The 22,264-nt window shown below is 40.5% G+C and overlaps 1 protein-coding gene across 1 annotated transcript in view; it reads left to right on the top strand.

Moving 5' to 3' along the window:
* The first annotated feature begins 308 nt into the window (after positions 1–308).
* ARHGAP18 (Rho GTPase activating protein 18) overlaps positions 309–22,264 on the top strand; it is a 97,897-nt gene continuing 75,941 nt past the window's right edge. The window contains exon 1 of the mRNA XM_074896291.1: positions 309–550. Within this exon, the coding sequence (XP_074752392.1) occupies positions 507–550 (44 nt within the window). The 5' untranslated portion in view covers positions 309–506. The remainder of the gene's footprint in view (positions 551–22,264) is intronic.

Here is a 22,264-nt window from a genome sequence, read left to right as displayed (position 1 = left end):
CCGTGACACGATGGCACCGCCGCAGGCCAGAGCGGAGCGGAGGGAAGCGGGCGGGCGGGGCGCGCCCCGACGGCGCCAGGCGGAGCGGGGCTCGGCGCCCCCCGGCCGGGCTCCCCGCGGTCTTCCCCTCAGGACGGGGCGGCGGGAAGGCGGCCCAGCCGCCTTCGGCCCCGCAGTGACTCAGCGGCCGCCCCGGGCCGCCGCCGGGCGCTGCCTCTCCGGAGCGGGCGGCGGGGCGGGAGGGGGGGGGGGTCGAGGTCGGGCGGCCCCGCGGGAGGGCGCCGGCCCCGCCCTCTGCCCGGGCGGGCCTCTCGGCGGCGGGGCCGGGTCCCCGCCGGCAGGTGAGCGTCCGAGAGGCGAAGCCGCTGACGCCCTGAGGGGACCGCGGACGGCGAAGCAGCGGGCAAGAGCCGCGGCGGGAGGAGAGAGGCCCCGGGCAGCGTCGCCCTCCCCGCCGTGTGTCCCTGCCGCCCCGCAGGCAGCGGCGGGGAAGGTGACCCGGGAAGATGGTGACGGTGGTGACGAAGCTGGTGCACTACCTGCACCTGAGGTAAGGGCGGGCGGGCGGGCGGGCGCAGTCACCGTCCCGCTCCTCCCGGCGGGCCGCCACACCCGGCCGCCCGCCGCCCCGCGCCGTCCCGCCGGGCCCACGCTGCCCGCACACGCCTGCGCCGCGACGCCGCCTCCGCCGCCCGCCGCGCCGGGCTGCGCCCGAACCGCCGGCAGCGACCGCCAGGGGAACGGCGGCGGCCGCCGGGTGCGTTGCGGTGTGGCACGGCCACGCGTGGCCGCGACGGGCAGCCGGCGCCGCGGCCGGTACCGCGCCCGTGTGCGCTGCCGCGGCGTCGGGCCTCCTCCAGCCCTTCCCCGGAGCGCGTCTGGCAGCGCAGCAGGAGAGCAAAGGCGCTTTGTGGAAAATGCCGGGTATTAGTTACAGCCTAAAAAGTTGTTGTCCCTGCAGTACCCGTGTACTCTAACAGCATGGATCAGACAATTTGTGTATTTCTTCTTTTTTTTTTTTTTTTTATATGACTTCTGGCAGGGTACATTACTAAGCCGTTTTCCCCAGTATCATCTCTTAGAATTTAGCAGATTAAGTACAAATATCTTTGCATTGAGCGGAGAGAAAGCAAAAAACCGCGCAGTCCTGGTGATGTTCCACATGTATGTTGCAGAATCACAGTTTTTCTCCCGTGTATAAACACTTAACGTGCATCAAAAAGATTTGATCGAAAACATAAATAGAATGTATCAGGAGGGAGCATACATTGAGCCAGAAATTTGAGAAAGCAGTGGTATATAAGTGCATCATTTTCACGTAAGGCACGCCAACTCTGGGAACTGATTTCATTAGCTACATTTTGCCAAGTTAGCCATAGCAGTGAGTGGAAAAAAGGACACTCAGTTGTACTGCAACTTTTTATTGGTGTGGTTTAAGCCTTGGTTCCTAGGATATCTGCAGTCTGAAGATATTCTTTTAACCGTTACTAAAATAATAATATTTTGGCATGAATGATATGAGAGAAACATGTCACCAGTTTTTAACTTGCTTTTTACAATAGGATGTTTGTAACTGCTAGAACTGTTTAATCTATTCCACACACCTAATCAGAATCGCAGCTCTAATTTTATAAATTTGTGTGGTTTTATGCTGCTGTTCCTTTGCTGGGCAAATAAAGAAGGCAATCAAGAAGGAAAAATCGCTGCCAGTTCCTTACGCCTGCCTCTCTTGTCCTCCTCTGAACAGTGGTTATTTGTTTGCTGCATATTACTGCTGGTTTTGAACCAGAGCTTCATGGCTCTATTTGTTTTATAAACATCAGACAAAAAAAATAAATCTCAGCCTCAAGGATTTTATAGTATAAAGGGAATTAGGAAATAGCAAATAATGCAGACAAATGGGGGAATTCAGCAAAGTGATGACATTATGTTCTTAAAACAGCAGCAGCCTGATCACTGTCAAGTGTTTTAAGTTTACTAAACTTAAAGAAAGCTCTTATGCTGGATTACCACCAAAGTATCAAAAAGTGTGATGAGTGTATCTGAAAATTTAATAAATGCGTGACCAGTGACCTGGCTGAAGGCAGAATTTGATAATTCTAGTACCGAGTGAAAAGTCAGTAAAATTAGGGGAGATGTTAAAAAGTGCAGCAATTTTGCTTTTGTGGGAGGAGAGCTATTGGAGATGTGGCTGCAAGGGGACTCAGTACATGCAACAGGCAAAGAACTGAATGTTATTAGTCCTGAATGAACATGAGTTAAGATAGGTTTCTGTTTGTCAAAGCTAAATAAGAGGATATGCGGCGGGCGGAGGAAGCAAGCAGCCGATTCAATGTGAATGATAGAGCAAGCTTCAACTTTATTGAAAGAAATCACACCTTATATAAGCACTCTACAATAATCATGCATACTACTCACAGATCTATTGGATACATGTAAAAGGCTACATTATAATGTCCCAGCCCCCTGTGGCATCTCAGACATGTCACAACATCTTCCCTCTTCTGGCCTGCCTCCTTTCCCAAGGTTGTTTTTACCATCAAGGCCATTGTGTACCTCAGTTTCTCTCTTTGTTAACATAACAGTCTGTTGTTTGGCATAACTGTACCCTGGGTTTTTTCCTTTGTTTACCTCAGATGGCTGCAATCAGCTTCTGCAGGGACCCATGGCCTTGCTCTCTGCAAGCCGTTCTCCAACAAGGATAGATACTTCACTGAGTATTGCTGGAGTAGTAAATAGTGGCAGTATCTGTCAGGACATAAATGAACAAGAGGTGTTCCCTGAACCAGTACACATCAGCGACACAGAGCATATTTGTATGCAGAAGAGATCAGGGAAAGGTACTCGGTCATCTTTAGTGAGTCTGCAGGCTTAAAGTGCAGCTTGATTTTAGCAAAATCACATAATACTTTTGTCCATTCACATCACAAAATCATGATAGATAGGTGATCTTTAATCCATGCCAGTCGGGCATGAACAGCTACTATTAGGCATTACCGTGTGCTTATTCTGTGCTTCCATTAGCAAGTGACCAGCAATATAACAATGCATCCAGAAAACAGTAAAGTAGGAAAGAGAGTGCATACACTGAAATTATCTGACATATCCTTGAAATGCTGTTATTTCTGACTAAAACATTTTAGTAGGCTCTGGCTAGTCATGCAATATTTTCTTCTATATGTGAGGGTGGAAACACTTAAAAACCAGTTAACAGCAAGAAAACTGAAAAATAATCTGTATGACTGGTTAAGAATAGTTAGGTAGCTGGTGTGCTGGGAAAAATATTATCAGCACTGTCCCTTTTTCTTCTCTGAATGCAGCATCCGCAGAAATGCCAAGTGTCAGCTGTCATCTTCGTATTCCCTGTAAGTTCTTTACCAGCGAGGAGGCCTTGTTCATGAATAGGATTTTAAAGTTCAGCCACAGTTAATAAATGAATAAATATTATGTTAATATGTCATAAGAAAAAGATACCTGAACATGAAAAACTGTACTTAATAAGTTTGTAAGAATACAGTTTGTGACAAGATGAGACTATGCCAGTAAAATAGTACACTGGGAAGCCCAAGCAGTTACTATAATCAGATCCTTAGAGAATCATAATTATGCCCTTAATTCAGTACTTACTGAGAAACAGATAATTAATTCAAATCACTGCAGTACTTGCACAGTTAGCGGAAATATGGACATCAGAGGAATCTTTCTTACCTTTGAATTTGACACCTTGCAAAACATAGGATCCCGAAGCGACAGGAATAATATTACAATCTTGGGCACTATAAAACTATTCTAAGAAATGCCCTTTCTGAAAATCAGAAGTAAATACATTGAAATACAGTACTCATACTTGCTAGAAGAAATCATGTAGCAGTGCTTGTTCTCTTACACTTACCTCAACTAATTAGCCCTTATAGAGGATGGTTCTGTACCCATTTAAGTCCCATTCAGCTCACTCCTAAACTTCTGATTAGTCTGTAAGACAAAAGCAGTCTCACCGAATGGGAATAGATCAGCCAAGAAAATAATTGTAAAAACACTAAATTATGTTCTCAGCAAGGTGAGATGCTTTCATATTAATATACTTTATGCAATTATCTCTATGTAAACAAAAGATTTCACACCAAGTGAAAGCAGAGCATCATACAAAAAATGAGATGACCAGTGATTCTTGAGAACAAAAGACAAAGGAGATGGCGGCAGATGGAGCAGCTCCAAAGGACACCACCAGGCAACACAAGCAAACTGAAGACAAAGATGTAGAATTATGAATGTAAGACATTCATGGGAGGAGTGAGTGTTCAATGGGACCAAGAAGATTTCCGCAGTAAATTGTATTGCAGAAATTTGAACTGAAGCATGGCTGTGGTAATTCCTCATTTTAGGAAATTAAAATGATTAAACTACATAGGTGGAAAAGAGCAGTCCCAGGCTTGAAGTGGTTTTCTGGAAGTTCAGTATTTGTTATGAATTATCTGTTTCTATAACCCGCCTCTGAAAGTGGTCAAATGAAACGCAGCAAGATTGTTTATTGAAGCAGCAACTAATAAAGCCATTTTGGAGCGGTCATGAGATCCCTGCTTTTATATGTGAAACTTTTATACCTTTAAAAAGTTGGCCAGCAAATAAAAAGACTTCTGCTAATACTGTCAGTCACATCTTCCTTCACCCTTCTGATTCCAACATCTTTACACTCACCAAGAGGTTTTTAGGTTGTGCAGGCTTTGGTATAAGCATGGACTAAAGAATCTGCTTCTTATAAATCCATGATCTGGCTCTGTGTGGTTCAGGGTGTGGCCAATGAACTGAATCCTGCCTGAGGAATCTTTCTAGCTGCCCTGGCACATTTTTCTCAAAGGAGCTCAGGACCAAGAAGTTTGGACAAGACACTGTACTGCTATTCCAACACCTCAGCATGTGGCTGTGCATGGGTAGCTTGAGGAAGGGGCAGAGAGGAGAGGGAGAATGAGGAAGCAGAGGAAGGAACATGACTTCCTCCTGCTTAGAGGTCCAGCAGAGGTTGAAGCTGCTGAGGTTGCTGTTACAAAAACACAGACTGGACCTGTAGATTCAGCATCCCTGGCTACATACTTGGACAAAGTATTTCCCTGGGAAACTTCTTTTTCAGAAGTTTCGTGTCCCTCTTAGAGCACTGCCGGGAACTGTCATGATTCCCGAGTCCCACTGGGTGTCCTTGCCTCTGCTCGTCTGGGGGCTTGGTACCAGCGTGGCGGTCTCCAATGGACAAGTAAAGAATACAGGGTTCTGCTGAGTGCTGTAGGTGAGGTTATGCATCACAGGTATTATTTTGTCGTTCCTTATGCTCTTGCACTAACATACAAATTGTCTGCATGGACCACTGCCTGGTCTTTGATTCTTACCAACCCCTCCTCCCCCTTCAAAGTCAAAGGTATACTTGTACATAATTTTGTTTCATTTGTAAAATTATAGATTAAAGCAATTAACATACTGATACACATTAGACCTGAAGCGATGTTGACTTCTGAAGTTCTTGAGTTAATTTTCTTTTAGAAGCTTAATCTATCTTTAACATAAGTTTTTCTAAATATTTAATGGAGCTACTTTCTGTTGCTTCTGCCCTAGTGTAGGAACATAGTACAGGAGGGTGCCAGGTTGAAAAGAACTTCCTAGCTCACTGAGTGTTACCTTGCAGCTTATAAAAATGCTACCATCTCTAATCCATTTCATAAACATACTTGGCTTTTTTTAAAGATTAGGTTGTTTGTCCTTCTTGATGGGTGTACTGGAACCTTGCTCCTCTTGATTTTTACAAATGGATTTCTAATTTTCAGCCTACGGTTGCAATGTAAAATTTCTACACATTTCTTTTGTATTAGCATTGTCAATTAACTATGTGTTGGGTTTGTGTGTGTGTGTGTGGTGGGGATTTGGTAGCAGGGGAGGGGGTTACAGCGGTGGCCCCTGTGAGAAGCTTCTTGAAGCTCCCCCAGCTCCAAGTGGGACCTGCCTCTGTGCCGAGGTCAAGCCAGTTAGTGATGGTGGCTGCACCTCTGAGCTAATATATTTAAGAAGGAGAACCTGGAAGAAGGAGTTGGAGTTGTGAAGAGGAGTTGTGAGGGAGACACCTCTGCAAATGCAAAGGTCAGCTTAAGAAAGGAGGAGGAAGGAGGGGAGGTGCACTGCAGCAGAGACTCCCCTGCAGCCCATGGTGAGAGGGAAGGCTGTGCCCCTGCAGCCCATGGAGGTCCATGGTGGATCAGATACCCATTTGTAGCCCATGGAGCACCCCATGCCAGAGCAGCTGGCTGCGCTCAGAGAAGGCTGGGACTTGTAGGAAGGCCACGCTAGAGCAATTCCTCTCTGGGAGGGCTGAGACCTGTGTGAGGGACCCACGCTGGAGCAGTTCATGAAGAGCTGCAGCCCACGGGAAGGACGCATGTTGGAGAACATTCGTGGAGAACTGTCTGCCATGAGAGGACCCCATGCTGGGGCAGGGGAGGAGTGTGAGGAGTCCTCCCCCTGAGGAGGAAGGAGCAGCAGAAACAATGGGTGATAGACTGACTGCAACCCCCATCCCCCATCTTCCCTGTGCTGCTGGAGGGGAGGAGGTAGAGAAATCGAGATCAAAGTTGAGCGTGGGAAGAAGGCAGGGGTCAGGGGGAAGATATTTTTAAGATGTGGTTATACTTCTTGCTGTCCTACTCTGTTTGATTGTTAAATTAAGTGGTAGTGGTTGAATTAGATTGATGTTCTTTTTCTTCCCCTAACGAGACTGTCTTTTTCCCATGACCTTAATGGGTGAGTCATCCCTCCCTGCCCTTATCTTGATTCCCAAATCTTTTATTTTTCTTCCCATTCCTGAGGGGGAAGAAATGAGCAAGCAGCTGCAAGGTGCTCAGTTTCCCTGTGGGCTCAAACTACTACAAACTTAAATGGATTTTCCCAGCCAAGATATCTATGTTTATGAGTACTTGCAAATAGCAGTTTTAGTGTCACTTCTTAGTCGCTCATGCCGAGTAGATTCTGCTCTTTCCCATGTGATTGTCCATGTCTGAATACATCTTTCTTGATTATAAGTGATCACATGTGACACTCTAATTTTAAATAATGTCTGATCAATGTCTGTGATGATATTCAAACTCTGCTATTTAGGCTGATATAGCTAGATATATGCAGGACTGCATATGCCTTTTTTATTGCTGTACCACACTGTGTCTGATGGTTGCCTTATGGCCAATTAATATCTGTCATTTCAAACTGATGAGTCTGCTGGCACTTGTGTCTCATTTTTATTTTTCCAGTTCTTTTATTAATCCATTTTTCCTGTATAACATCCTGGACTTTCTCTAAATTGATATCCCTAATTTTATACTATCAATAAATTTCACGTTTTTCTTTCTGTGTCAAAGTTATGAATGAAAAGATTAAATAATAAGATCATTAGTAAGAGGGAACCTTGAGAAATTTTAGTAGGAAGACTCCCTTTCCCCCAATTCATCAATTTACTTCTCGTTGTAATGTATTGCTGTCTCTTCTCAGCTAAGTCTACCTCCAGTTTACAGGCTTGCACTGTTCACAATCTCCTGTTTGTGTAATTGTGTTATGTAGTTATGCTCCTTATGTAGTGCAGTATCGAATACTGAAGGTCATGTAGGTTAGATCTTCTTCAGCCCCCTCATCTTTAATGCAGGTTATTTTATTACCAAAATCTGTATTTACATTGGTAAAGCCATGTTGTATTTTGTCCCAGGTTTCCACTTACCTCTGTGTCTCAAAATATCCTTGCCTTTGAAGTTCTTAAAAAGATTTGCACACCATCGAGCTCAGAGTAATAGGTGTAAAGTTGCCACTTTTTCTGGTTTTATCTTTCTGAATTATATTTGTTCTGCTGACATCTTCTGATAATGTGGCATCACTTGAGCTGATAGATTTTTTTAGTTACTTACTATTGAATTCATGGGTGAATTGTTTCAGTATTCTGGGCAGGAGGTAATTTAATTTGCCTTGCTTAATTTTACTAAACCTTAAAAACTTTGCTTCTATCTTGAATGCTATTTAATGTTATACAAACGTTTTCAGTAGACAGCTTTTGCTGTCATTCTTTTTACAGAAGATTGAGTTTTGAGGTGGCCATACCAACATTATCTTTGATCTCAACTCCATTCTTATGGTGTAACAACTTCACTGCTTGCAGAGTTTCATTTCTCTTTTTCTCTATACTGTCAAAGAATAGTATATATTTATTTTAATTTATATTTCTAGGTCTCAGGACCTGTCAACTGTCAGGACTCAGCTTGACTTTTGGCAATTCTCATTTTATCCATACACTTTCTGACTTCTAAGAGAGAGCTTTCTTGTCATCCTCTGCTGCTCACCCACCCCCCGTCCTTTCTTGTAGGCTTTTTGCTCATACCATGCATAGTGTTTAGATAAATCCATTTATTTTTTTCAACCAAAGATGATGCAGACTTGTCAGTTATCTTTATGAAGCTGCCAACTCTTCTTCTTCAGAGGATAGTGAACATCCAGGAAGCCCATGGCAAGGCTGCAGAACAGAGAATTCAAGGTCTTAGACTTGAGAATCATCTGTGTGTAAGCCTGAACTCTTATTTTTGTTTAAAAGTGACATAGGATGGAAATAAAGGCATGCACTCTGCAAAATGCTGTTGGTAACAACATACTACGTAAAGTCGTCAATGCAGCTCATTTTGATTAAAAAGGATTACTGAATGATTGTTTATCAGCTCTGCAAAGATGTCATCCTCTTCCATCAACACATTTGGCTTGAAAAGAGGATATTTGTTCATCGCTGCTTTGAAACAGCTTAGACCACTTTCTGACCAATCTATGATAAATGACGAAAAAATTCTCAGAGTGAATTAAGAGTGCCCATCCAGCAGTTTTTACTCAATTAAGCTTGGCTATCTCTTTGACTACAGAAGGCCATCACGGATGTTTTGTTAGCATTTCCTTTCTCACCATTCTGCTCTATGTGATACTTCCCGGAAGCCACACAAAGGTAGAAGCCTAGGAAACATGACACGAGACACTCACCATTTCAGCTTTTCACCGGGTGCAATAGAAAGGAAAAGACACATTTTACCATTTGGAGGTGGAGGGTGACCCTTGCCACCAAGGAGAAGGCCAGCTGGCAGACGTTCTAGACTGCGTCCTCTCTGATATTACCTGTCAAGCCAGATGCAGCCCCAGCTTGGTGGTCCATGTGGTTGCTTTTCAAGCATTTGAAAGGAGATGACTGCAATAGCTGTGCAGTCATTGACCCTGTTCGGTTAGGGAATACAACAATAATAACGCTGCGGCGTACACTTACACCTTCATTCCCTCACTCTTCTTGCTCAGATGCTTATTTCTTCCACTCCTTCCTGATGTATCCTCTCAACTGCAGTAAGTAATTGAGAAGCTTAATATTCCCATTTATTTTTTTGCTGCAGTAGTGGTCAGTAGAATCATTGGATACTTGATTCCTATCATGTAGTAAGTATAAATGTTTATCAGCCTATTCTTCCTTCTTACTTTCAAAACTGCCTTCATAATCTCTGGCCAAAAAATGAAGCCAGTGTGACCATCACAGTCCATCAGCTTGAAGGGAAGGGTTACATCACTTTAGTAATTTTTCTCTCTGCAGCACAAAGATCAAAATGAGAAACAGCGCTGCATAAGGTAAGCTTTGAGAGATCAGAAATTTAAAGCAGGAACTTGAAGTACAGTGAAAATTATTAGAAAATGCGCTCAAGAAAATAATACAGGCAAGCACATTTTGCTTACTAGAAGTCAGCAACCCAGAAAAGTTCTTAGCCACTGTGTGTCCCATTGAGCTGTGGGAATTTGAACAGTTATCAGATGGAGTAATTAGAAACTGAGTAATTTTGTGAAATTATTGATACGTAAGTCAAAAGCTGTGTAGTTGCAGTTGTAAAAAATATTCTTCCCAGTGAGTGTAGTAATGAATAGTGAGAGAAGAGAAATGCATGCTAATTAAAAATGTCCACATGTCCACCCAGGCCTAAGCATAGAATATGAGAAGAAAACACGTGGCAAGAATGACATTTGGAGGCAAGCTCAACACAAAGATATCCAGCAAAAATGAAGTAGTCATAGGTGTTCAATAAATTTAGCAGTTTTAAGAAGAGATGCCCTCATACTTCATGTCCTCCCATAAATAAGCTTAAAGTGGAAGCAAATCTTATTTATGGAATTAAAAATTCTGTTTGTTTCTTCCTTACAGCCAATCAAGCCTGGACAAAGATAATTTATCTCATTTAGTTTGATTCTGCTTTGTTTATATACTGTTTTCAAAGTTGGAATGTCTGTAGGTGGTGGAGTGGCAAATCTCCTCATGCTCAGGTCAGGGGCATGCACTGACATCATGGACTTTGCTATAATTCCTGAGGCAAAACCAAATGGCCTAGGGATTTACACAGAGTAATGATAATCAGACCTACTTACCCTTGCTTACATGTATTTTTCCTTCATTCTGGTTCTGCAGAAATTTCCTCTAGACATTTGCTCTAGACATATCTTCTAGCAGAAATGAGAGGACAGTTCCTCCCCCTCTTCACCGGTGCAAACCAACCCCTATAGTCCGTTCTGTAACGCTATCTAATTAATTTTTCTCCAAAACTCGAATTTCTGGAGATGGTTGATATGTGATTGAACCTGAGTGTGAGGAACTGCAAATAAACATTAAAGAAGCCAGGGACATATCTTCAGCATTGTCTGTATGTAATTTGCATTGCAGCTGTACAGAGCAACTCAGTGAAGGAGATGGATGTGGAAATGCTGAATCTAAGAACCATAGTAATATCTTGGTGGATGGCACTGCATCAGATACTTATAAAGGCAGGCATCCAAAAAACTCAGAAATTCCAATAAAAGCTTAATTTTGTAATGTAAGCAAGGAACATCTAGATAAAAATATTGTTCTTTTATCTCTCAGGTAGATTTTACATTGATGCTAAGAAGTGGTAGTCATATTCAACTTTAAACAAATACCGATTGCTAAAAATACAGCATAGCTGAATGAATCTGGCAAAAGAAGCATTTGTGGAAAAATGTCAGCTTCTGTGAAGGAACTCAGATTACTAGAACAATGGGGGTTTTTGGCACAGGAATTATGAATGCCAGAAATCAACGTTCAGCTGTGTGTCTGTGAGAATCAAGTATGAAGTTAAAAATACCCACCCCAGTCTGTACTCACTATTAAATAAAGCAGAAAACAATAATTCCGTTAAATGGTACAACTGACAGAGGGATTATGGAATCAGAACTCTGATTCTTGACAGATATTTTGCCAAATATCTGGCCAAATATCTGCCAAATTAGTAGGTGGAGTGATTTTATAGTCCTTGGATATCAGAAAACCACCATTTACTAATAAATTTATCGGAAGTTATTGATGTTCTTACTGTTTGAAATAAAACTATGAAACTCCTATGTACAATTTATTATGTTGGACCTAATGTGAAAAAAGCCTCAAGTATTTATGAAAAGTTGTGATAGGTGGATTCATTAGTTTCAGTCAAAATTTTTGATAAGAGACAATCTTCACATGCAGGAAAGTGAATTAGTGGTTCAGTTCATGCTTTGCAGAAGTGTCACACTGAACTAGTTAAATGCCTGGGATGATAACTCACCTGAAAGGGAATTGCTTCAGTTGAGAATTGGGATCCCTGCTGGAAGATTACCCTTATTCAAATGGTGACAAGGAAAGGTGGCACTCAGCCATCATAAGAGCATAGTGCTTCAATAATACCTCTGTAATACTTCTGTTTGGACACAAAAGTGAACAAATATTGGAAGTACTGAAATGCTGGGGTTTCAACCCGAAGCCCCAAATTAAGGTTGACATATGGGTGATTCCCACAGCCCTTCACAAAGGGGGGGTGAGTTTACCTTTAGGCTTCCCTCCAGGGTGCGGCTGGCCTTGCAGGGAGAGCCACTGGGCAAATGAGCCCAAGGGTGTCCTGCATTAAGTAAACAAAGGTCAGGTGTCCCACTGAGGGATAAAAGCTGGGACCACTTGCAGGGAGGGGCAGTGTCTGTCTGTGAGGTGGATGCACTTTGCAGAGTTTCCTGTTGGGGAAGGACCTCCCACATCCCTGGAACTGGGCTCCAGTCAGGTCGGGCTTTTGTAAATGTGGCCTGTGTAGAGATTCAGTATGTGTCTTCCTTGGTCTTATGTACTTGGCTTGTTGACTCAGATGTCTCCTGTCCCTTCTATGGGAAACTGCATTTCACCATTTATTCCACCCATTATTGGTTGCGTGGTGTCGTTGTTGGGGTCAGTGGGACTGATGTCAATTATGTATAAACTCACTGACTTGTTTGTACCCCCAGTGCTCACCCATGTGCTGACCCTTTTGTGTCAAATACGATTTGGTTATTGGTTTGTTTTTATGCTGGCTGTGTCCTTTATGCTAGGCCTGATAATTGGCAAAACAAGTATAAATAGTATCCAGTGGGAGGAAGGCTAGACCTCTTCTAAATAAGAATTGTAAACCAAATTATACCTGTTACGGTAGTATACTGTATGTCCTCTTTGCCTTGGACCTGGTGGATCAATATTTATTCTGAATGCTGTTATGTGATAGACATTTAACAGCAGTTAAGGAATAATAGAAGTGCAGCAGTCTTTAGTGTTTCTGATTGCTGTGAATAAGAAGTTAACTGTCTAAAGAGCAAATAATGTGCGCTGTTTTGTACTTCATGAGCCTTACTCTTTCTTCTGTGAAGAAAGGACTCTCTCTGAGCGTCTCACTCATAGAAGGGCCATTGACTCCTCTGGGTGGAGGCATCTGTTGCAGTCTATGCTGCTCAGATGTGCAGATGACCATGCATGCATAGAAAGACAATTACAGTTGTAACATCAGATAGATAGGAGAGGAATGTCCTTTAGAACCAGTTTTGGTCTATCTCAGATGATCAAATTGAGTCTTTGCCACAGAGGTGAGCTGTGGGACCTTCACCTCTGCACATTACTGGCATGGAATCACTACAATGAAGGGTGGATGCAAGAGGAGAACTGGTCTCCCATGTATTTTTCCTGTAGGAAATTTTAGTTTTGTTAAAACACTTTTGGTTCTCTGTGCTCTTCAAAGTAGAGAAGCATATGGTCCTTCATTTGGTGACAAGACCAGCAGCAGATGAACATCTTAGATAAATGCTACATTTTGCTATTATGACAATAAATGCAATTAAACTTGGGCATAATGAGACAAAAGATTCCATATCCATATAAAAGCACATGTTCTCTATGAATTAGAGACCCAGTATTGATTTGTAATTATATATATGAGATAGAATGGTTTAGATCTCCAATAATCTAAAGACTACCATCTGCCTCTAGATAAATTTAAGAAGGAAACTTAATTTGGATAAAAACCTGCTGTGGATAGTTAATTCAGTTAAAGGATCAATTTCTAATAAAATTTAAGGATTGGGCTGTGTGATAATCCTTTGAACTATCTGCAGCAGCAGATTTGTCCTTAGCTTTTGTTCTCCACAGTGGCACTCGACTTTATGTTAAGTGATATACCCAGTATGGTCAATAAAAACTGAGTGAAACAAAACTGAAAGAATTTTAAAATGACTGCTATCATAATAATAGTAGTAAAACTCCTCAAAATAAAGATGATAATATGAAAAGTACATTAAAATATATATTTGTTAAATGTAATAATGATATGAGGTAAGTAGACTTTTTAAGATTAATTTAAAAATAAGAATTATGAATGCATGCCCCTGTACATACACTTGCTACAAATAGGATCAACAAAGACCTTCAGTATTATGGAATAAGACGGATGTGAAATGAGGACAGAACAGAAATGTTTGAGTAAATGTCAGTTTGAAGTGTCTTCTCAGTCTTTCAGGACTTCATGTCTGCTCCTAAGTAAGAGCAGTTTGCATTCAATGAACAGCCTGGTATATGCTGACTCCCCCTGCACATTGTGTCCTTAGCAATTTCCTTTGAACTCTCTCACCCAGCAGAGTATAAGGTCCATTTCAATTTGATAAAGAGGAAATCATGGTGGCCTGTGTATAATAGATTTAAGTGCAGTACATGGTGTTATGTTTTCTTTCAAGATGTCTTTAGAGCTACTGCAGAGATACCATTTTAACGTTTTGGGCTTTGTGTTCCTATCCATTTAATGCTTTACATCAGACTTATAAATCCTTCATGACGTTTTTGCTAAAGGAAGTATTACTTCATCTGTTATACTGCTAACAGCAGCATATAGTTTTCTTAGGTAAGTCAGAAGTTCAGGCCTGTGTCAGAGGTTAGCTACATTAGTCATTTGTGATGAAATAAAAGTCTTTATTAATGCTTATGCACTAGGATTAAGATGACTTGAATGCTGTAATCCTTCCCATTTGACTGGTGGCATCATGCTGCCTTCTGACAGCAGCTGTTTCCTCCTTAATCTAACCGAAAAAAATTGTGGTAGGTTATTGCTTGCACCATTACAAACTCAGTTGTTCCAGTTTATGTTTTAGTAAATAAGTATATTTATCACAATAAAAACCTCTTAAATGTATACATGTATTATGTATAGTATAGTCTTGTTTATCTTTGGCATCTGGTTTCGTAAGTACCCAAAGAACAACCGACATTGTTCTTCACCAGCACTTCAGTGCTGTAGTTAAGAGTATGCTATGTGGGACACGTGATCCAAAACTTGTTATGAGGAAAAAACAGGCATTTGGGGCACATCAAAAAATGAATAAGAATTGTATGTCATGACACTCTGTAACTGCCACTCTTGGCAGAAGACCAGGCGTGAAGTTCGCAGAGTCTTTTGAAGCTACTGTCACTGGAGGATCCTCCCTTGGAACTGGACATCAGGTTGACATCTCTGTATTTCCTGCCAGCTGCTACTTTCAGGACATCAAATTACATTTGCCTCAAGTATTCCCTGAGCTTCAAATTGCTGGGGTAGTTAGGTGGAGCTTGGAGATCCAAAACTCATCCATGAGAACCTGATTTTGAACACTGCTGGTTCGTGGTCCCATCATAGGCACTGGTTTGGCAGACAGCTGCTGGTATGTTCACATATATTGAATACATTTGGTATTGGAGATGAAATAAAGGCTTGCTAAATGACTAAGTATTCCTTGAAAGCAGAAGACCGGACATTTGTAATTTTTTTTTAATCTTTTGAGCTGGTAATGCACAGAAGAGTGACCACTGTTGGTTGTGAGGTTTAGAGATTTAGACATGTTGGTTGAGAATTTAGCCTTAAGATCCTGTCCCTCTTTATGGATGTTTTCTGAGTTTAGCTTGGGAACACAATGAAATGTAGACATGGATAGAGGGGAGGGAAAAAAAGCATCATATTGAAAGTCAGGCACATGATTCTGTACCTTTCAAGAGTAGAAACTCAGAACTGAAGGATCCCATGAAACACTTTATTATAATTTCTGGTGAAGTCATCTGAACTGAAAATAGAGACATTCATATTTACAAGAACAGTGAAGGCTATAGAAGGCAAGTGGTTTGCACCCACTGTTACCCAGCACTGGGTGTGTGTTACAGATCATGCGAAGGAGACAGCTCTCTCTAATAAACAGGAAAGATATGTGTCAGTTAGAGAACTGTTCTGCTCTGATCCACACAATTATTATAAACAATCCTAATTATTGACAGCAGAAATACTCAAAGCCAGGTCTTAATGTCCAGCAGCAGAACTCCCAACTTACTCTGGTGGACATGGGCTCATGGTCAAGGTCTCCCAAAATCCACTACACCAGCCCGGTAACTGTTGAGGGAAGTGAAAACTGTTCTCTGTTTGCAAAACACAAAATATTCTTCATAGTAGGATAGAAAGGACAAATGGTCCTCCTCTGCTGTCTAATCTTCCTAGCAGATACTTACTATGGGAAACAGAATTCTTTACTTCATGTTTGAGGATGATAGTTTCAGAGGGTAGAACACACCATGGACTGGCTGCACAGAGACTCAGCTACTCATTCATTTCCAGAATCATGCTCTGGAGTTTGTGCAACCACTAATTTGTCATTAGTATAGAGGATCTTTGGACATACTCTTGTATTAGCGAAGATTCATGCTAAGATTGTTAGCTTATCACATCACTGTATTCTGCAATGCTCTTCTGTATTAGCTATTTCCAGTAATGAGAACTTGCATGCAAATATGAATAGTTGGGGCAAAATAAAAATATTGCAAGCCCTAATAGATAGAATGAAATATTGCAGGTATTTTTATGACACTGCAGAATGTATGAATAGCGATCAAATGTTTAGGGAATAAATGTAAGGAAACTAAATATGGAATACTCTGCTTATATTAAAGGCCTGTTGTGTAAACTGTATTTAATACCATCTTTAAACAGATGAGTTTGAGTATTCCTAAGGGATTTTCTTTTATTTGCACCATCTACCTTGATTTGGTCTGAAGTAAATACTGGGTATTTGAAATGCATTCTTAGGTTTCAGCTGTACTGCCTCAAACATACCACCACCAATCAATCAGTGGAATAGCCTGTGGACATCAGTATGAGCTGGATTATGAGCTCTGGGGATGCATGTGAATGTAATTTTTCATAGGACATAGGAGCTGATAATGTATACTGACATTTTATAGTGAGAACATATCTTTTTTTTTTAGGAAGTCTTCAATCCAGAGTTATTCTTAATATCTGTACTTTTTGCTACAGCAAAATGTATTTGACAGTTGTAATTCTTTAACTCAAAATATCCCTCAGAAATTTGGAGTGATGCAGAGAATGTCTTTCTGTTTGTCCATTGACATTTTTGATATTTACATTTCCAATCAGGGCATAAACGCAACAGTTTCGCCTGACTAAAATGCACCATTAAAATTTAAATTCATGTTTATTTTGCTAATACATAATTCACTGAATTAAGATAACACTAAACATCCACTATGAGCTAAAAACTTGGCTTGCAATTTAGAAAGGGGCCTGTGTTCTGCAGATAAGTACACTGTCAGTGTTATTCTGTGTTTAAAATGTTTCAGCTACAGGGGTTAGAATTGAAGAATTGCTTCTTTTCTGCAAAGCAAGAACAGGCCAATCTGTGCATCACAAGATCCAGGTTTAGGACTGAGTTCCTGAGAGCTGTTTGCAACCATGGCATGTTAAATGTGATCCAGATTTCCTCCAATGATGATGCTTTTAAATCTAATCAGAAAATTGTATCCTCGGAAAGTTCAAGAAATTCAATCATAAAGTTAACTGAAGTGTTACTTTTAAAAAATGTTATTTTTTAAAATAATGCAATATAATAAAAGTTTTTTGCTACTGTCCTATATACTGAATTATAATTTGTATTTTTTGTCATTCATGCACATTTACACTACTTTCACTGTTGTAAGGAACCAAAAGTATTTTAAATTATGGCCTATTTGAACATAAAAGTAGCTCTACTGGATTGGAACAAAAGTCCATCTATCTGGTATCCTACCCATATTTAAGATATCTGTATGAGAGTTTTAAAGCAGGGCTGACATTCCCAATGCTTTTGGCAGCTTGCAGCCATATGCTGCCAGGCAATTCCTGAGCCAGATGTTCTTTCTATATATTTAGTAATAGTAAATGGGTTTCTTCTTCATGAACATGTCCAGTCTTGCTGAGAATCTGTGTAAGCTTTCGGCTTCCCCAGCATCCTATGGCAAGCCATTCCACTGCATAATGACACATAATGATGTGAAATGCAACCACTTTCTGTTTATTTTGAATCAGTTTTTCATTGTAGTTCTGGTACTGGAAGAGACAGCAGTATAACTTTTTTTTCACCTTCGAGGTTTGTATCTTAGTAATCTAGGTCCTAGTCTTCACCCGCAGACCACCTTCTCTCCCCTCTTTGTTTTTTTTTTTTTTGTGATTACTTTTTCAATTGATCCTATAATTATAGCAGCTGGCAGTAAAATCGCTAGGGTTACTTGTATGAACAAGGTATACCCAGCTAAGCCCTGAATTAGAAATGGTACTTAAGATAGTTTAAATCTGATTATTATTTAATCATAAACACATCTTCCATTGTATTTTGTTTGGATGCTGGTGGCCATCATCCTCTTAACAGAAAACCTGATCTGACTGTACAATTTAGGCCAATACTTATCTTGTTATTGATGTGCATTGTTTACTGCAGTAGGAGGATGTTATGCCAGAAGAGCTTGCCGTGTACTTTTATGGCTTAAAAGGCTTTCTGACATACACCAAGTATAATACAGAAAATACTATTGGTAGGTTTGTAAGTATATTCCCAGTGTTCCTCTGTATTTTGCTATATGCCTATAATTTAGGAAAGGTACATAATCATCTATTCCAACACTTCTGTGCTTTCTGTCCCTACATGTGAATAATACAAAATGCAATACACATACTGGGTCCTTAAGCTTTGAAATTTGGGTCCTTGCAAAGCAACTGTGTTGAAGCTTTATTTTAAAATATTAGCCTTGCTTTTAATTAAAATACTTATCTGCAGTCAAAAGAATGAGAAATTACTAATTGACTAAAATAGTTATAATATTCTACTTAAACCTATGGAATCGTGACTAAAGCAGGATACTTGAAGCCCTTGGAGACTGGCATTCATGGTGGTGGTATATGGCAACATTCTTAAAGTTATTACTATTTCACAGCTTGTTGGCAGCTAAAAAATGATGTACTTGCTTCATGGGGAAAAACAACATTCCAGTTTTCTCCATGTAACAAGTACTTTAGGCAGCACTTAAGACATTTAAAACTATTTTGGTTACATATTGTAATATATATTTCTGCGTAACATTACAGCACACATTATACATTGTGCTGATTCCTTGTGAAAATATCTTCCTGTGATTACTGTAATGAAAAGCACTTTGCATAGATAATGTTGTAGAACCTGATGCTTCCAATAATAGATAACTCTCAAACTGAGGCTAGGAAAAAGAAAAATGTTCATCCTGAAATCTGCTCCTTTGAGCATCTGCCCTTATTGTAACAATAATATTTTATAGCAATTTTATCTTACTTTCTAGTGATGCCCCGAAGTGACTTAAGGGAAGAAACTAACAGGCTAAGAAGAGAAGAAAGAATTATTTTGGGAGGCATGCAGCTTTTCCCCCTTAACTGTTTATTCATGGCCAGGAGTCCCAGAAACAGCATACAGACACATGGTCTCTTTGCTGCTGCTTTGATAAAATAAAACTAATAGATATCTGAAGGTTCAATGGCTGAAGATTACCTAGTTTTTGTGAGTGGTTGGTGGGCTTCTGTACTCTTGAAAACCAGCCTATGTCAGTGAGTTTTTTTAAAAACAACAGCTGTACTAGTAAAAGCCTTACTGCAGCTGCAGTAGAAAAGCACTTCATACTGCTATAGCCACTTAAATACCTGAACAGGTATTAAATGTTATAAGTACTCTTGTATTGTTAACATTTGTCACTAGGACACTAGGATCTTTTTTCTTTACCCGTTCTGGAAGAGAACAGCTGACAAAGTGTAAAAGGCCCTAGTGAGAAAGCCCCCTTTTGATAATTCTTCTAATTCTTTTGGGAAGTGCTCCAGAATTGGGTACTGTTGACAAGTGCCCAGCCTGAACTGGGCTTAGTCTTACTTAAGAATGTTTTACTGAACGAGAAGGGGAGAGGGAGCTGACACCAAGTAAGCCCATCATTTCAGTGGAAGCACTGAGGGGAAGAATAGTACGTGAGTCCTTGTGGAGTTTCACATTGCTGTTCCCTTCTCCTGTCTATTTTGTTTTTACCCTATTGCTATTTCATAAAAGACCTGTGTAGTACAAAGTGATGTTGAAATAAATGAAATGGTGATATAAGCAAAAATCGCAAACAGAAAGCATAATAAGAAAATATTTGGTTGTCCTATAATTATCCCTAATGAAAAAAACCCACCACCCCACAAGATAAAACAATTTAAATATTACAGGTATTTTATGAATCCAAAACCCAGGGAGCAAACAATTCACGCATTTATTTATTTATTTATTCATCAGAAGATAATTTAGAAGCCCAAACAGGCTGGTGGACTGTGCAGCTCCAGCTGCACCAGGACAGCAGCAGAGCAAGAGGACTGAAGTGCTGGTGGGAGCCATGCTGGTGCCCGCCTCTCCCGCATTCCCTCAAGAGATGAGTGTAACAGAGCCCAAATGTGGCAGCTGATGCTGAGTTCACAGGACAGGAACTTGGCACTGAAACTGTAGTTCCAGGAAAATCAGCAGAGGCTTAGTCTCTGACTCCAGTGGGGTCAACATTTTACTTCATGTGCTCTGGCTGTAAAAAAGCTGCTGTGTTCTGTCCTGTCATTTATAACCCCATTTCCCAAAACTTTTTCATCCTTTGATGAAGTAAGGCTGCCTTCTTCACAAGCACTGATGATCCCAGCTATTGGAATCTGATAATTTCTTTCTTCTCCAATGTGGGCATTTACCATATCATTTAGCCTTTTATCTACTTACCAATATTTATCATCTCTGTCTCCATAAGAACAGAATTTAACACAATCTATGGTAATGTTAAATAGACAATTAAAAAATTTGGAGAAAAATGCTGGTCATTATATGTCTGCATGTGCAGGCAATGAGGGAGAAAAAAACATTTGGATAATATTCGAGGCTTGTGTGTTTGTTTGTGGCCTGTGTGCTGGTTTTGCCATGCATCCGATTTGTCCTTCAGATTGTAGTTTGTCCTCTTAAATCCAGATTACATGTGATAGCACAGAGAGAAGCAAAACACAAACAATATGATTTTCATATGACTACTACTTGATCGCCCCTAACCAGTGAAGCAAACAGAAATGTAATGTTATGTTATTTGTTAATATCATTGTTACAATTTTGGGAAAAACTGTAGGCTCTCCCAGAGCAGAGGTACTTGTGTTTAGCTGAAGATTTTGTACATCAGCCAGCAGGTGATGAAAGCTCCTACAGATGATTATCCCCACATGTACTTCTGTAACACTTTCCAAAACAAAGTTAAATTAAATAGGTGCTAAATTCCCTCAAGAGCAGCAGAGCTCATGGAATCAGAAGTATCTACTTTGTAATATTTTCTGCCAAATTTGTCATGCACTCTCACATACAAGATGAGTCTCTTTTCAGTGAGAAATTGTGAAATACTCAAATTACTGAAAGTGCTTACTTCTTATATTTCAGTTTTAAAGATGAGTTTGGAAAAAGAGGTAAAAACAGAAGTTTATCCAGCCTATTTACTACAGAGGGATTGTTAAAATGCATGATTACTGATAAAGAGATGATACTCTGGGTAGAAACGATGTGCCCCTTCAAAAATGTTACCTTTCATTAGTGCAAAATGTGGTCCTCATCTCTGTGCCTCTGTATCTCTCTTACATGAAAGTTCACAGTATGTAAAGTAATATAACGCTTTCTTTTGCGGTCAAGGAAGAGTAGAAAAGAGAAGCTGCTGATTCCTTCATATTTTAGATAATTTGTCACATGATAAGAAACGGTGGACTCACATAAATTCTGAGATGGAAACATTAGTGCCCAGATTGTAGTGCCTTCTGGCAATTTGATTTTGTATTTAGTAAAAATACATGAAAATATAGAAGGGGTGGTGTTCCCCAATCCTGGGAATTTCTTTCTGTCCCTGAGGAAAAGGCATGCTTCCACTGATGCAAGTTAGTAACACCATTTCCACTGACGAAATTTCAAGTGCCAAGATGTAACCCCTCTGGTTTGAGAGCACTAGCCAAGTGCTGCATATGACTCCTCATCAAAGACCAGACCCTGACACAACTGCACGGCATGACTGGTTGCTTGGAGCCCTGCTTTCCTGTGGCAGCCGTATGGCTTGGAGCCATTCTCTGAGTGCTCTTCCCTCTTGCTGGGTACATGTGTGCATCCTCCTCTGCAAACCACCACACTTCCCTCCTTGTTTTGTGCCATGCACTCTTGTTCTGATTTTGTTCATCATCATATTAATTTCTCCCAGTGAAGCTACAATTGCATTTCATAGATTGAAATTTCAGAAGACTTGATCATAGATACCCTCATAATATTTGTTATGTATATGTTTATATTTACATACATTTACATTGCTTTTCCCCGTATTATTTAAAAGATACTTCAGCTTTTCTTTTTTTTTTTTCCTCTGGACATACAGTGAACAATACTGTACATATCGTGAGTTATTAAATAGTAAGATACTATATTAAATCAAAGTAAATCTAACCACTATAACATAAATACCATTTTTTTTGGTGAACATTTTCCAAGCAAGCTGCAAAAGTTACGTTTTTCCTGCAGAAACAACACAGGTGAT

This window comes from Athene noctua, chromosome 1 (assembly GCF_965140245.1).
Source record: "Athene noctua chromosome 1, bAthNoc1.hap1.1, whole genome shotgun sequence".
Classification (NCBI taxonomy): domain Eukaryota; kingdom Metazoa; phylum Chordata; class Aves; order Strigiformes; family Strigidae; genus Athene; species Athene noctua.
Note: the sequence above shows the minus strand (reverse complement) of the source record. Positions and strands in the feature narration are given on the sequence as shown.